A 17,436-nucleotide genomic window follows, 5' to 3' on the forward strand; every position below is an offset into this window, starting at 1 on the left:
CAAGGTTCTAGAGGAACCAGCCCACTGCTATGCCTTCCCTTTGGTATGGAAGAGGGAGAAAAAAACAAAAGCAAAAACCTAACAACATCTAATTGCCCTTCAAGGTAATCACTATACATTTCTATTTTCAATAAATTTAGTCCCAGTAGCCCTCGTCTGGGGACAACTCCTGGCTATGTGATTGTACACACTGAAATTATCTAAGCCTTATTTTTCTCTGTAAAATAGGGATAATGTACTTATTTCACAGGGCTATTAACCGATAGTGAATATAAAAAATGTTTCATAAGTAGTGAAGCACTGTCATATAAATTAGTAATTTTCTTCTACTCTTTTAATAGTGATATTTATTTGAATAAAAGTATTATTGAGGGTTCTATTTTATAAATCTCCTTATTGATTGTAACAGTTGCAAAACCTGGACTATTAAGAATCAAAATAGTGTGAATGAATAATCACAATTACAAAAAAATTATAGAAATGTACTTTACTAGCATTGGCTGAGACAGCCTGGTTAGTGACCTCATAACCTGTAAACCAGCAGAAACTCAGTATCTCCAGAAGGAATAAGGAGATTTTAAAAGTCAGCTGGGGGGCCAGGCACAGTGGCTCACACCTGTAATCCCAGCACTTTGGGAGGCTGAGGCAGGCAGATCACCTGAGGTCAGGAGTTTGAAACTAGCCTGACCAACATGGCAAAACCCTGTCTCTACTAAAAATACAAACATGAGCCAGGTGTGGTGGCAGGTGCCTGTAATCCCAGCTTCTCTGGAGGCTGAGGCAGGAGAATTGCTTGAATCCGGGAGGCAGAGGTTGCAGTGGGCCGAGATCATGCCATTGCACTCCAGCCTGGGTGACCGAGCAAGACTCCTTCTCAAAAAAAAAAAAAAAAAAAAAAAATCAACTGGGGGAAGACAAATTCCAGTGTAGGGGTATCTGCGAGTTAAGGACTTGACCAGACTTTTGATCTAAAGACACTTGGATTATCTGCCACTGTCTCTCAATGAGCCAACATCTACTCAGGGAAGACAAAGACACTGGTATTTCTAGAGAGGAAAGCAAAGGAGAAAAGTAGGAATTGTTACAGAGAAGTCGCTATGATGGAACTTTCTAGTGACGGAAGAAAAATAAGATGAAAATCAACTGGTATTCCAACCTATAAAAAGGTTGGAACCTATCTCCTCATGTATTAATTTTTTCCTCAAATCTGTAGTCACTGATCATAACTACTGTATTTTCATTTCTTAAGGAGCAAAATGGGACTTCATCTTGGTATGGAGGACATGAGGAACATACAGTTGCCTTGGGAAAGTTAACCCTTACAAACAATGTGTCAGAGGGAAGATGAGCAAAATCATCTTAAGAAATTGAAAAAGCTCCTGAGTCTGCAGAACTCAGTAATCAGCATGAATGTATTTACAAAATGTGTGTACCTATGCAACAATCCTGCAAGATCTGCACATGTACTCCAGAACTTAAAGTATAATAAAAAGAAAAAAGAAGTCAGGCAGAGGAGAGTTGGGTTAGCTGCTAAAGTTTAGAAAAATAAGTTGCTAGGTGAAATTTGGTCTGGGGAGATGGAGCTCTGGCAAGACTGCAATTTCAGATAGATACACCATGTCTCTGGGCTGAGTTTCATTAAATATTTGAGTTAAATGTTGGTGGTTTGAAGAGTTTGACCCTTCACCAGCTTCTTTTCTGACCTTATATTCTTTTCCAAAGCATGTCACCTTGTCAAGAGAGGCAGGAAGAGACGCATGGGTAACTAAGCCTTCAGGGCTGCAAGGTGGATCCTGAACACCAGAACAGCTTGCAAGCTGCTCCCCCAGAATCTTTTTCCTCACAGCCTCTACATCCATTGTCTGTGAACTTACTTCTCATAATTTAATTTCCAGAGAAACATCTAAAGGAGGCTGTATGGCCAGTCAAAATTAAGCATTGAGATTAGTTATTATTTCCATCACATTTTTCTCAATCTTGCAATCAATGCTCATATTTACTAAGGGGATTTTCTTTGGTGATACCTGACATATTCTGCTTACCTTCTTATATACAGAAGCCATGACAGTTGTCCGTACAGTCACACCCAGCTTGAAGCACAGTTGGAAATAACTCTGAAGGCAGAATGACTGAATAAGAGCCACAGCAAATAAGAGGATTGCACAGAGATATCCAATCCACAAATATGTGTCACGGTCATTTGCAAAGGATATCAGCCATCTGCCAGAGAAAAGTGAAGTTAGTTATACCCATCAAGCCTCCAAGGACGCCTCTCTCCTCATACACAGCCAGCTAGACCACCCTATCCTTATACTGTAGCTAACAAAAGTGACCAGAATTGTCCAAAGCCTTTGAAAGACCTAAGTTCCACAGTTTTGCCAGTGTCCTTTTTGTTTTGTTTTGTTTGTTTGTTGGGTTTCTGAGACAGAGTCTTGCTCTGTTGCCCAGGCTGTAGTGCAGTGGCGCGATCTCGGCTCACTGCAACCTCTGCCTCCCAGGTTCAAGCAATTCTCCTGCCTCAGCCTCCCAAGTAGCTGGGATTACAGGCCTGTGCTACCCTGCCCGGCTAATTTTTTGTATTTTTAGTAGAGATGGGGTTTCACCATGTTAGCCAGGTTGGTCTCAATCTCCTGACCTCGTGATCCATTCCTTGGCCTCACAAAGTGCTTGGATTACAGGTGTGAGCTACTGTGCCTGGGCTTTTATTTCATTTTGTTTTGCTTTTGATACAGGGTCTCGCTCTGTTGCCCAAGATGGAGTGCAGTGGCAGGATCATAGTTCATTAAGCCTTGAACTCCTGGGCTCAGGTGATCCTCCTACCTCAGCCTCCCAAGTAGGTGGGTCTATAGGTATGTGCTATTACATCTGGCTAATTGTTTTCTTCTGTAGAGATGGGGTCTCACTATGTTGACCAGCCTGGTTTCAAACTCCTAGCCTCAAACGATCCTCCTGCCTCAGTCTCCCAAAGTGCTGAGATTACAGTCATGAGCCACCATGCCTAGTCTGGTGTTCTTGCTTTTACTTCCAGGTGAGCAGCAAGAGGTTAGGGTTGATAACCCATGGCTGTGAGAATGGATAATGAAAGGAATCCTCCACATGGCTGCCACTGCAATGCTTTGGCCCTTTCTTTCCCTGCAGGTGGTTCATTCCACAGATCTCGGCAAATTGCGAAGTCTTGTCAAGTTTATCCTAAACCTTCCATGGAAGGCTGTGATGGAGAGATGTAGTCAGTCACTCTCCATGGGTAGGCTGACCACCACTTGGACCTGGCTCAGCCCTTAGCAGTTTAACAAGAAAGAGCCCCCAATGAAGGGAAGAGAGAGGCTAAAATACATATCATCATATATCTTGAAAACTGCCTGCAGTCTTCATGAACACAATGTTGTAAGGTTAAAGTGAAAGAAAATTATGAGCATTTTTAAAAAACAGGAATTTAAGAAAAGCTTCTGCTTACATACATAGGGGCAAAAGGGAGGATGGCAGAGGAGGCCCTGAAAGGACCATTCAAGGCCTGGGGACTCACTTCAGCAGCTGAGGATTCACAAATACGAAGATGTCATGGATTAGCTTCAGCAGGAATGATTTCAAGAGCACCATGTAGAAAGTTTTGAACAGGGCTTTGATCAACCAGGATTTTGGAACATCTTCTTTGGTCTCAGATTTCTTTTTTTTCTTTTTAACTTCTTCCTAGGTACAAAACCAAACAACAGTGTCCACAGAGTTGTGTTTGTTCCTGGCCTGAGCAGCTCCAGGATGGTCAGCCTGTCAGCCCTGTGGCCTTCTCTGTATAGGTTTTGATCATCTCTTCTGGCTAAGTTGCTTCCACCCTTCTAGCTGCCTTCACTGTTCCACTCTCCTCCTCCTATGATACTTGTAATGTATTTTGGATTAGAAAACCAGGCAACTAAGCTGGTAAGAGTCCCATGTAAAAACAGGGACCTGTCTGCATGGGGGCCTGAGGGGCAGTTCTGAGAGTGAAGGGCCTGGGCATGATGCTGAGAGGCCCTTTCTGTTCTTTTCATGCTTGTGGTTGCTGTGGGATGTTATGGGTTGAATGGTATCCCCACCCCCAAAAGCTATGTTGAAGCCCTAACCCCTAGTACCTTAAAATTGTGCCCTTATTAGGAAATAGGGTCTTTGCAGATGTAACCAAATTAAGATGAGGTCACTAGGGTCCTAATGAGGTGTAATTAGTATCTTTACAAGAAGAGAAGACACAGACACAGGGAGAAGATAGCCCTGTGATGGTGGAGGCAGAGGTCAGAGTGATGCATCCAGAAGTTAAGGAATGTCAAGAATTGCTGGCAAACACTAGAAGGTGGAAGAGAGGATTCTCCCCTCCAGGCTTCAGCAGAGCAAGTCTGATATATTGATTTTACCCTTCTGGCCTCCTGAACTGGGGACAGTACATTTCTGTTTTAAGCTATCCAATTGTGGTACTCTATCATGGCGGCCCTGGAAAACTAATACATGGGGCATTATGACTCAGTCACCAGCCTGTTTGTCTATGCTTTGACCTCCTCATTACATTCTTCTGAGTCTCATCTTGCCCCAAATTCCAGCTTCTCAGCCTACCAGTGACACTGTCTCACAATGTCTTTCACTAAGGTCCCATCTGATGAGTCTCCCTTGCCGGGACAACTGCCCTGGCGTCTCTTCTAGCTTCTACTCTTGCCCTACGATCCATCCTCTGCGGAGCTGTCAAGTAAGCTTTTCACAACATGAATCCAATCTCGTTACTCCTCTGCTCAAAACCTTCCACTGGCAATCGGATTCCTTATTGTGGCCCACAAGGGTCCACACAGCTTAGACCCTATCCACTTCCCTGCACCCATCTCACCCCACGTGCACCCTCTCCTGGATCTTCTTGCCATTACCGGAGCAAGCCAAACGTGTCCTCCTCTCGGTATCGCATGTCTGCTCCTTCTGACTGGAACACCTTCCCTCTGACTGTCCCTCAGAGGGACTCATCTCATCATTTGGGTGTCTGTTCAGACACCATCTCCTCTGAGAAGCTTCCCCTGTTACCCTGTCTAAAGTCGCACTTCACTCCAAATACACTATTGTTTTATTTGCTTAATAGCTATTGTGTTACTCTCAAAGAGTAACCTATGTATAGGCTTACTATCTATTTTTGAGTACTCTTTTAGTGCCCAGAATGGTCACTGACACACAGTTGTGCTCAACAAATATTTTCAAGTGATGAATCAACAAATTGGCTGCTCATGTTAATTTGTACCAAGGTGCAAAATCTAGAAATGCTAAGGTATTATTTTTTTAAAAAACCATAGTTCATTATGAAAAATTTCAAAAATACCCCAAAGGAGAGAGAACAGTACATTACATCCCATATATCCATCACTAAGATAGTATTAGTATTGTGAATACCATCAGTAATATAAAGGGCACTGAGAAGTATGAAGTGCTGTAAAAATGTAAGGACAGAATCGCCATGATGCTGATGTACTCTTGCCTGAAACACGCAGCACGCTCACACAGACACTCAAGAGAACGTTACCAGGACAAGGACATCTTGGCTTTGACTCTGATTCTTGTCCAAGCCAGGCAGCCTGGCTCCAGAGTTCTGCTGGGAGCGCTTCTGCTGCCGTCTCTGGAGTGCCCGCCTGGCTTTCTGCAGCTCGCTCTTCATGTGCGTTTCAAACTTGCTCACTAGTGTCTTGGTTTTAATCTCTTCATTAACTTCCCACACATCTTCGAGCGTCAGAGGGTGCTTGTAGCCTTTCAGAACTATGCTGAAACAAGAGTGACCCACAGGCTGAGACCCTCCAGGCTGAGTCAGAGGCTGTCTCCACCACCTCTATCAGAACCTACCTCCAGGTTCTGGGATAGAGGGACATATGGATGGGACTATCCCCATCTCCTGGCCCTTTGAACTTGACAGAGGAATAGGGAGAGCAGAAAAAGGAACAAGCAGGGGCAACAGAATGTGTTAGAAGACAAGAGAAGGGGAAGGGGAGGGGCACTACTGAATTAAGGGCTAAAAGAGCATCACCTTGCCCTGCTCTTGCTCCTTCCTCCTCAAACACAGGCTGCCTCTCTGCCACTCTGGCATTTCCTTGGGGGCCTCCTTGATGCCTTCAGAAATAAGCAGCCCCTGTGGCATCTCTGGTTCTTTCTCTCTCTCTCTCTCTCTTTCTCTCTGTGTGTGTGTGTGTGTGTGTGTGTGTGTGTGTGTGTGTGTGTGTGTGTGTGTGTTTGAGGTGGAATCTCACTCTGTTGACCAGGCTGGAGTGCAGTAGCGCAATCTCAGTTCACTGTAACCTCTGCCTTCTGGGTTAAAAGTGATTCTCCTGCCTTAGCCTCTTGAGTAGCTGGGACTACAGGTGTGCACCACTCCACCCGGCTTTTTTTTTTCTGCTGAAACAGAGTTCGCTGTAGTCACCAAGCTGGAGTGCAAGGCGTGAACTCGGCTCATTGCAAGCTCTGCCTCCCAGGTTCAAGCAATTCTCCCACCTCAGCCTCCCAAGTAGCTGGAACTGCAGACATGCCCACCACACCTGGCTAATTTTGTATTTTTAGTTGAAACAGGTTTTCACCATTTCACCATGTTGGCCAGACTGGTCTCGAACTCCTGTCCTCAGATGATCCATCTGCCTCTGCCTCCCAAAGTGTTGGGATTACAGGTGTGAATCATCTGTAATTACAGATGTGAATCACCTGGCCCCTGGCTAAGTTTTGTATTTTTAGTAGAGACAGGGATTTCACCATGTTAGCCAGGCTGTTCTCAAACTCCTGACCTCAAGTGATCTGCCCATCTCAGCCTCCCAAGGTGCTGGGATTATAGGTATGAGCCACTATGCCCAACCACTGTGCCATCTCTCTTGATCAGGGCTCTTAACCAGGGGTTTGAGAACATAGATGAAAAATAAATTATATATATGTTTAGAGACACGGCTTTTCTCTGCCCAGGCTGGAGTGCACTGACACAATCATAGCTGATTACAGCCTCAAACTCCTGAGATCAAGAGATCTTCCTACCTTGGCTTCTCAAAGTGCTAGGATTACAGTTGTAAGTCACCACACCTGGCCTAATTTTTATTATTTATAATAGCATCTAACTGAAATCTAGCCTTTAGAAATCCCATATTTTCTTATTTGTGTGTGTTTTTTGTTTTTTGAGATGGAATTTCGCTATTGTCACCCAGACTGGAGTGCAATGGCACAATCTCAGCTCACAGCAACCTCCACTTCCCAGGTTCAAGTGATTCTCCTGCCTTAGCCTCCTGAGGAGCTGGGATTACAGATGTGTGCCATCACACCTGGCTAGTTTTTATATTTTTAGTAGAGATGGGTTTTCACCATGTTGGCCAGGCTGGTCTCAAACTCGTGACCTCAGGTGACCCACCACCTCAGCCTCCCAAAGTGCTGGGATTACAGGAGTGAGCCATGGTGCCCAGCTGAGAAATCCCACATGTTCTCATAGCTCACTATGCTCGTCACTACTTTGAAATTATGGTCATTATTAGACTCATCACTAGATTTTGTTATTTAATGCATTAATAAAGAAGTGCATGCATTACTAAATCACACATTTGTTTTTAAAATATTTTGGTAACTGTATTTCAATATATTTGGCTTTCTTTAGAATCCAGTGTCTTTCATTTTATTTTATGCATTTAAAACACTACCTGAGAAGGGATTCAGAGGGTTCACCAGCCTGCCAAATGGGTCCCTGCAACTATAAAGGCCAAGGGTGCCTGCTCCACATCCTCTGGTAGTCCAGGCCAGCTATTGCACCCCTTACCCTCCAAACCTGCCTCCAAATTTTGCCTTTCCAGTCCTATTGCATCTTTACTCTTCTCCTGTGGGACCCCCAAGCTGCTAAAAAAAAAATCCCCCTCCATCTTCTCCTCAGCATCCCAATCTGCCCAACAGAGGGCTTGGATTAAGTTGGCCTGTGAGTTTTAACACTGATTCTAAGTAGAAGAGAAATGGAGGTCACAGGAGGTATTTTTTAAAAAATTAATCTTTTGGCTGGGCACAGTGGCTCATGCCTGTAATCCCAGCACTTTGAGAGGCTGAGGCAGGTGGATCACAAGCTCAGGAGTTTGAGACCAGCCTGGCTAACATGGTGAAACCCCGTCTCTACTAAAAATACAAAAATTAGCTGGACATGGTGGTGCACACCTGTAATTCCAGCTACTCGGGAGGCTGAGGCAGGTTAATAGCTTGAACCCAGGATGTTGCAATGAGCCAAGATTGTACTACTGTACTCCAGCCTGGGTGATAAGAGCAAAACTTCGTCTCAAAAAAAAAAAAAAATCAATCTTTCTGTCACTTTCAGAGGAGTGAGAGAGTAAGGATATAGACAACCCATACTCCAGGCTTTCCTACCTGTCATACCAACTGTAGGTAATGCTACTCAGGAATGAAGCTGTGGATGATGGATTCTGAAAGACACAAAAAATCAGAAAATAAACCAATTGGAGACAGGAACTGCATGGAACTCTAAAATCAGAAACTGATTTTTTTTTTGAGATGGAGTTTTGCTCTTGTTGCCCAGGCTAGAGTGCAATGGCGCAATCTTGGCTCACCACAATCTCTGCCCCCTGGGTTCAAGCGATTCTCCTGCCTCAGCCTCCCAAGTTGCTGAGATTACAGGCATGTACCACCACGCCTGGCTAATTTTGTATTTTTAGTAGAGACAGAGTTTCTGCATGTTAGTCAGGCTGGTTTCGAACTCCCGACCTCAAGTGATCCACCCGCCTTGGCCTCCCAAAGTGCTGGGATTACAGGTGTGAGTCACCACGCCCAGCCAGAAACTGATTTTTTAATAATATAATGTTGTGCTAGAAACTAGATATGATGTTAAATTCAGTTTATCAACATGGTTTATTTCAAGACCCTAAAGCCACTAGTAAAATGATAATCAGATTTTCTGGCATAGATATATGAATTAATTAACTATGCTGACAATTGGTAGGTGAAAGTAAAAGTCAGCATTTTAATACTCTAATCACTGTTTCCTTGTCATAAAATGGTCTGTACTACCTTATTCTGGGCTTGTGAGACCTCCATGAGATCCAGACAAAGTTATATTCATTAAGGTAACATATTCAATTAAGGAACATATGAGATGGGCAAATTTAAAATCTCACATTTGATGACTCATTATTTTCTGAAAATGCTGAAAAGATCAGGATCAGGATCTGGAACCCATAGGAGATGAAGAACAGGCAGGAGTAGGCCAGATTAGAATTGTCACCCTATGGAGAAAAAAACAAAGAGGAAAAATGAGCCTTTTGTCCAAATTAAGTCTACATGACCCATACATATCAATGCTTGTGATTAAAGCCTATTATCAAATCCCTCCAATACAATTCTACCCTGGAGCTCAACTAACTTGATGCCATTTACTCTGACTTAGAAGTTGCCCTGCGGTAGCTCCTCATGTCACCCACTCTTTTGTCCTTACCTTTAAGAGTGTCCGGATTAGAGTCTGAAATTGGAAAGTACCACAGAGTATGGAGAGAATCCAGAATAGGGACAGGAACCAGGAGTTCTTCTGTACACACCATTGTCTGCTGTGTTGGATCAGCAAAACCAGGAGCTGGAGAGAAATTCACACGATGTTCTGCCACTGACCAAGGACTGAGGGGAGAAGGATGTCAGAGAACATGGGAAGAAAGGAGGGCTGAGGGAGGAGACTGCTGTGAGTGATATTGCCAGGCAGAGAGCACATGGATGCCAGATTGAACATTTCCTCCTTCTGCCACCCAGCTTTCTCTTTCAGCACATCATCTCCATGAACCACCCTTGAGTGGGAAGTCAGCCAAAAGTAGAAGGTCACTATCTGCATTTTAGTGGAGTTACTTTGGGAGCTAGAAAAACCTTGTCAAGACCGAGGAAAATTAATTTCAGACATTACAGAAGTAAGGTTGGAAGGCAGATTCTAATGAATGAGGTGCAAGGTGTCTGTATCTTGATTTTCTAATATAAGATTCAGCAATTGATTAAAAAAAACTTGCCTTATATCATCTCACTTAGATATAAATAAATTAAATGTTGATTTCCTAGACCTAGTGCTGTGGTCCTAAAACAGCATTCTGGTGGGGAAAGAGCCATGATTTGTAACATTTGCCCAGGGAGGATTGTGCCGAGCGCATCTACTGCCCAGGGAGGATTGTGCCCAGTCGCTGCTACTGAGGCCCAGCTGACATTGCCCTGCCTGAACATAGGTTTGCAATTGTCAGACATTCTGATTTTTCAATAAAGTTTGAAAGTTCAAATAATTATGTGTCATTAGTTCCCACTGAATTGACGGCAATTAATTCAATTGTTTTTTAAACACTGTCTAGGCCCCACCCCCCAAAAATGCCTGAGACATTAGTTTTTTTGACATCAAGTTTATATAAACTCTAAGCTCACTAATCCATTGTTTAGAGTCATCAATCAATTTAAAAATAATATTTACAGTATTTAAATTATTCTTTAAATCAAGAAACTTAGCTCTCCTCTGTGACCCTTAGATGGCAAGATATGTGGACATAAGATATACATCTTAGTCATGAAAGCTAATACTTAACCTAGGGAGAAGGCTCTATCCATTAATGCTCAAATGAAGATGAAAAGCTAAAATTTGTTTCATCCCATTCCCAAGCTTTGCCTAACTATGGATCCCATGAAAAAGACAGATGATCTTGGAATTAATTTTACCCTCAAAGAGTACATTTCAGCTAGATACCTACGGGTGATGAAAAGGGAAGAAGGGTAGAAGTGGTGGTAGGTCTTACCCATGTGCCTAGGTAGAGGCCTGGATTGGTATATCGAACAGCAGGGACTGTGGCTTGTCCAGAGTCTTCTGAGACTACAAGGGCCAGCTCTATAGCTGCTAGAATAAGAAGAAAACCAACGAATACCTGAGAAGGGAAAAAGACCACTGTTAGGAGAATATCATTCTTTACAAGGCTCTTAGAATGGGTTTCAGTGATGGATAAGAAGAATGGTATATAGTAATTCAGATAACACAATAAATATTTCTGGAATGAATGGATGCATGCTGGGAATACTCTGAACCCCTCTGTGGTGACTGAGCAACCCCAAGCTTCTGGAAGAATTGGCAAAACCCAAGCCATCTGAAATAACAAGAAGAAATTGTTGTTGATTTTAAACCTATAAATTCTCTTAGAATTTAGTTTCCCTGAAATGAGTTATTTGCTTTGTGATGTTTGTTACTTGCTGCATCAATTATGTTTAACTTGATAATCATCACTGAAACTTTGTGTAATCTTGCTCCCCCCCCCTTACGGAAAGAGCACAATAAAAAACTGAGGTTTTCAGGGGAATGTCAGACATCCACGGAGTGGCTTTATGTGGTGTCTCCCCTGGGCCCAGCTTTTTTTTTTTTTTGAGACAGAGTTTCGCTCGTTACCCAGGCTGGAGTGCAATGGCGCGATCTCGGCTCACCGCAACCTCCGCCTCCTGGGTTCAGGCAATTCTCCTGCCTCAGCCTCCTGAGTAGCTGGGATTACAGGCACGTGCCACCATGCCCAGCTAATTTTTTGTATTTTTAGTAGAGACGGGGTTTCACCATGTTGACCAGGATGGTCTCAATCTCTTGACCTCGTGATCCACCCGCCTCGGCCTCCCAAAGTGCTGGGATTACAGGCGTGAGCCACTGCGCCCGGCCCAAGTACTAGGTTTAAAAGGCACTATTCCCTTTCTTAGGCCATAGGTTTTTTGTTTCTGTTTTTGTTTTGAGACAGAGTCTTGTTCTGTCGCCCAGGCTGGAGTGCAGAGGCACGATCTCGACTCACTACAACCTCCACCTCCTGGGTTCAAGCAATTCTCCTGCCTCAGCCTCCCAAGTAGCTGGGATTACAAGAATGCGACACCATGCCTGGCTAATTTTTGGATTTTTAAGTAAAGATGGGATTGTACCACATTGGCCAGGCTGGTCTCAAACTCCTGACCTCAGGTGATCTGCTTGCCTCGGCCTCCCAAAGCACTGGGATTACAAGCATAAGCCACCACACCCAGCCCCAGTCTTGATCCCAGATAATGCCAATCAATATTTGTCCTATGAGCTCAGAAGACATGATACACATTACACTGATTTAAAGGCCCACATCTGCACCTATCAGGAGGGAAAATTACTGCCTCCACTAAAGAAATATACCAGCATCTTAGCCACCAAAATGAAGATATTTATGTGGCACCATCGCCCCTCCCCTCATCCTTTTATACTCCTATCCATTTACCCTTTCTCATTCTTTTAAGTCTCATTTATCCAGAATGGCTCAGGCAGAGATAATGGGCCCTTTGTAATGAAAACCAGCCAAAGAAGGAGATGAATTTACCTTTACTTTAACTAATAGGATCAGTGCCATTATTTAGTAAGGAGTAGAGTCAAAGACATGTTAGTAACTGGAATGTATTTTTTTTCAAGTATATAATACACTATAGGGTGTTTTCCTCATAAGAGACTATGAGGTTTTGGGTAAACAAATAGCTTTATAGGTAGTAAGTTCCGGTTGCCTTTAGCTCAATTAGCAGGTAAAACAGAGCAAGCTAAAGCTAAGGCACCTGGCCTTGGAGATGACTAGAGGACACTAACCAGCAGCCTACTACCCAGGCCAGGGAAAAGGAGGGGGCCTTGCCACAGGCTCATATATATTAAATACATACAATGGATTTGAAATACACTGAGAAATTCATATCAAAAAAGACCAGTTAACTTTATAAAGAACTTCTACAAAGTAATTTTTAAAAATACCCTAATAATGCAGAAAATGAGTATATAATATAAATGGATTTAAAAAAACACAAAAGGCTTTTACACATATAAGAATATGCTTAACCTCATTAATATGAGAATACAATTTGAAAGTATAATGACATACCATTTTTGCCTAACCAATTAGCAAACATCAAAAAATGTGATACAAAGTTGTTGAGACTGAGGAAAGCCTCTTTGGAGGGCAGTTTGCACTGTCTATAAAAATTCTGAATTCATATACCTTTAACTCAGTCATTTCATTTTTTGGAATTTATCCTATGGACACACTTGTATATACACATATATACAAAGCTGTGTATTGCAGCATTGCTCATGATGCAAAATACTAGAAACCAATGAAATTCATATCATATAGGGCACATAAATTATGGTACATTCAAATAACAGCTTCTCAAAGAATCATTACGAAGAAAAAAACAGACCTTTTGTGGGACTGAGATGGTTGTCTCTTGTTACTGTGGAGGGGACTGAGTTCATCCTGGCTTTTTGATACTTTTACATTTGAATAAATTTTACATATTTCTCTAAGATCTTCCACCTAGATACTTACATCTTTTTTTTTTCTTTTTTTTTTTGAGATGGAGTTTCGCTCTTGAGATACTTACATCTTAAAGCCTTAGCCATTTTTACAGTCCATCACTTTAATTTCCCCTCCACCTTTTCTTTCTTTCATTTTTTTTAAAATTGTACTTTAAGTTCTGGGGTACATGTATAGATCTTGCTGGATTGTTGCATAGGTACATACATGCCATGGTGGTTTGCTGTCTCCATCCCCCTGTCACCTACATCAGGTATTTCTCCCAATGTTATCCCTCCACAACCTTCCCACCCCCCGCTGTCCCTCCCCTAGTCCCCCACACCGCAACAGACCGCAGTGTGTGATGTTCCTCTCCCTGTGCCCATGTGTTCTCATGTTCAACACCCACCTATGAGTGAGAACATGCCATGTTTAGTTTTCTGTTCTTGTGTCAGTTTGCTGAGAATGATGGTTTCCAAACTCATTCATGTCCTTACAAAGGACATGAACTCATCCTTTTTTATGGCTACATAGTATTCCATGGTATATACGTGCCACATTTTCTTTGTCCAGTCTATCATTGACGGGCATTTGGGTTTGTTCCAGGTCTTTGCTATTGTAAACAGTGCTGCATTGAACATACGTGTGCATGTGTCTTTATAACAGAATGATTTATAATCCTTTGGGTATATACCCAGCAATGGGATCAGTGGGTCAAATGGAATTTCTATTTCTAGATCCTTGAGGAATCCTCACACTGTCTTCCACAATGATTGAACTAATTTACACTCCCACCAACAGTGTATAAGTGTTCCTATTTCTCCACATCCTCTGTAGTATCTGTTGTCTCCAGATTTTTTAATGATTGCCATTCTAACTGGCATAAGATGGTATCTCAATGTGGTTTTGATTTGCATTTCTCTAATGACCAGTGATGATGTGCATTTTTTCATATATTTGTTGGTCTCATAAATGTCCTCTTTTGAAAAGTTTCTGTTCACATCTTTCGCCCACTTTTGAATGGGTTTTTTTTTTCTTGTAAATCTCTTCCTACCAACAGGGATATCTAGGGAACACATCTGGAAGCCTTTCAACGTGGATCAACCATTCCCAGAAAAGTCAGACCTGGCACACAGAAGCCTAGAACAACCAGTCCCGAATGACCAGTTTCATCAGTGTGGTATAGAATCTTGGTAGTCCTGCATGCAGCTCCAGCAAAATTCTCCTGTCAGTTTTTGGAGGCTGTCTTAGAAACTGCTGGGATAAGCTATGATATAATACAGTAAACCACTAAGTATTTTAGTGCTTCACAAATCATAGATTTATTCCTAAATTACTCCATGAACATGTAGCCTGAAAATGTGTGGAGATGAATATATTACTCAAGTTCAGTCTGGGTAGTGGCTGAATCCTTCTTTTTTCCTTCCTTCCCTCCTAGGATTTTTCTTGTTTTACAGCTACGTATTCTGCCTTGATATCCTGGTTCTCGTTGCACCTATTGGGTCAGTTTGCGGGGTGGGATATGACTGAAGTCTAATCAAAGAGGTTTCAGTAAACTTGGCTTCTTTAGACAACATAATGGATGTCTCTGGCTATAGATAAGTAGATATAATCTAGTTTGTGTATCTTTAGGATTTAGAATCTAACCTCGAGAAGAGGAAGTAAAAAAGTATAAAGATGTGTGATGAACACTGGTCATTAGAGAAATGCAAATCAAAACTACATTGAGATACCATCTCACGCCAGTTAGAATGGCAATCATTAAAAAATCGGGAGACAACAGATGCTGGAGAGGATGTGGAGAAATAGGAACGCTTTTACACTGTTGGTGGGAGTGTAAATTAGTTCGACCATTGTGGAAGACAGTGTGGCGATTCCTCAAGGACCTAGAAATAGAAATTCCATTTGACCCAGCAATCCCATTACTGGGTATATATACAAAGGATTATAAATTGTTCTACTATAAGGACACATGCACATGAATGTTCATTGCAGCACAGTTTACAATAGCCAAGACCTGGAACCAACCCAAATGCCCATTGATGATAGACTGGACAGGGAAAATGTGGCACATATACACCATGAAATACTATGCAGCCATAAAAAAACATGAGTTCATGTCCTTTGTAGGGACATGGATGAACCTGGAAACCATCATTCTCAGCAAACTGATGCAAGAACAGAAAATCAAACACCGCATGTTCTCACTCATAGGTGGGAGTTGAACAATGAGAACACATGGACACAGGGAGGGGAGCATCACACACTGGGGTCTGTTGGGGGGGAAATAGGGGAGGGACAGCGGGGGGTGGGGAGTTGGGGAGAGAGAGCATGGGGAGAAATGCCAGATATAGGTGATGGGGAGGAAGGCAGCAAATCACACTGCCATGTGTGTACCTATGCAACAATATTGCATGCTCTTCACATGTACCCCAAAACCTAAAATGCAATTAAAAAAAAAAGATATGTGATGAAGGATTATCCCTATTTTCTAAGATTGGGGGGGCTTTACTTATTTTAAAAACTCAATTGTTCAGGTGAAGGGTTGCACTGTAATGCACTCCACTGATTTCCTCAGCCCCTTTTGGCTGTGTTTTACCATGACCCCCTAATTTGTTCATTACTCCAACATTAATGGAATGATGTTTTATATTTTGTTGCATCGTGGTGGTATCAGTACGAGTTTGGCTGCTTAGGTACAAATGAATAAAATATCCATAAAAAAGAGAGACATGTAGATTTTTATGTGCTAAAATGGAAGGAGCTGTAAGAAACAGAAGAGCACATATGGGACACTAGCATTTATGTGAAAAAATATATGTACATAGCTGTTTGTAAAAGCACAGGTTATTTCTAAAAAGAGATACAGGGAACTGGTATCAATGGTTGCCAACTAACACAGGAAAGAGTGACTAGAGTACTGTGTACCCTTTTGTACTTGTTTTTTTTTTGAGACAGGATCTAGCTCTGTTGCCCAGGCTGAAGTGCAGTGGTGTGAACATGGCTCACTGCAGTCTTGACATCCTTGAACTTCCCACCTCAGCCTCCCGAGTAGCTGGGACCACAGGCAAATGCCACCATGCCTGGCTAATTTTATTTTTTGTAGAGATGGGTCTCATCATGTTGGCCAGGCAGGTCTCAAACTCCTGGGCTCAAGCAATTCTCCCACTTCAGCTTCCCGAAGTCTTGGGATTACAGGCATGAGCTACTACACCCAGCCCCTTTTGTAGTTTTTGAATTTTGTAACCCTCTGAGAATTATCTGTTCAAAAAATAAGTTAAATACATTCATATCCCCATTAAAAAAATAAGGACATGATACGAACAGACAATTCACAAGTGAAATATACTTAACAAATTTTAAAAATCAATTGCGTTAGTATTCATAAAAATGCAAAGTAACTCAATGAGATGTCATGTTTGCACATACAAGTTGAAAATAACTCAAGTTGTCAATGGTGCAGGGACATGTAACTTTAACACACTGTAGGTGAGAATCTAAGTTGGCAGCCTGCCTGGGCTACAGAGCAAGAATCCATCTCAAAAAAAAGGATTCAAATATCGATATCAATATATGGTGCAGCAATGGTACAGAACAGATAAACCTCGAAAACACTGTGCTAAGTGAAAAAAGCCAATCAAAAAAAGAGCACATATTGTATAATTCCATTCATATGAAATGTCTAGAACAGGGAAATCTTTCAGGAAAGAGATTTAGCAGTTAGTTAGGGATAAGGGGAATGAGGAGACAGGGGTTAAAGAGGATGAAATGTTCTAAAATTGTGGTGATGATAGCACTTATGTGTTAATATACTGAAAACTGAATTGTATTTTTTTTTTTGAGACAGAGTCTGAAGCCAGAGTGCAGTGGCGTGATCTCGGCTCACTGCGACCTCTGCCTCCTGGGTTCAAGTGATCCTCACGTCTCAGCCATCTGAGTAGCTGGGGTTTCAGGCATGCACCACCACACCCAGCTATTTTTTTTTTGTATTTTTAGTAGAGATAGATTTCACCATGTTGGCCAGACTGATCTCAAACTTCTGACCTCAAGTAATCCACCACCTCGGTTTCCCACAGTGTTGGGATTACAGGTGTGAGTCACTGTGTCCGACCTGAATTGTATTTAAATGGGAGAACTGTATGGTATGTAAATTATATCT

General features: G+C 42.2%; 1 protein-coding gene across 2 annotated transcripts in view; it reads right to left on the reverse strand.

Moving 5' to 3' along the window:
* The window catches only part of ABCC2 (ATP binding cassette subfamily C member 2), a 60,007-nt gene that overhangs the window by 37,630 nt on the left and 4,941 nt on the right, over positions 1-17,436 (reverse strand). For both annotated transcript variants that reach the window (XM_021672944.2, XM_012439438.3), the window contains 7 exons: positions 10,755-10,880; positions 9,437-9,571; positions 9,120-9,227; positions 8,356-8,411; positions 5,519-5,753; positions 3,524-3,687; positions 2,043-2,220 (listed from right to left, as the gene is read on the reverse strand). In XM_021672944.2, the coding sequence (XP_021528619.2) occupies positions 2,043-2,220; positions 3,524-3,687; positions 5,519-5,753; positions 8,356-8,411; positions 9,120-9,227; positions 9,437-9,571; positions 10,755-10,880 (1,002 nt within the window). The remainder of the gene's footprint in view (positions 1-2,042; positions 2,221-3,523; positions 3,688-5,518; positions 5,754-8,355; positions 8,412-9,119; positions 9,228-9,436; positions 9,572-10,754; positions 10,881-17,436) is intronic.

This window comes from Aotus nancymaae, unplaced genomic scaffold, assembly GCF_030222135.1.
Source record: "Aotus nancymaae isolate 86718 unplaced genomic scaffold, 86718_ANA_hifiasm-v0.15.2.pri h1tg000010l, whole genome shotgun sequence".
Lineage (NCBI taxonomy): Eukaryota > Metazoa > Chordata > Mammalia > Primates > Aotidae > Aotus > Aotus nancymaae.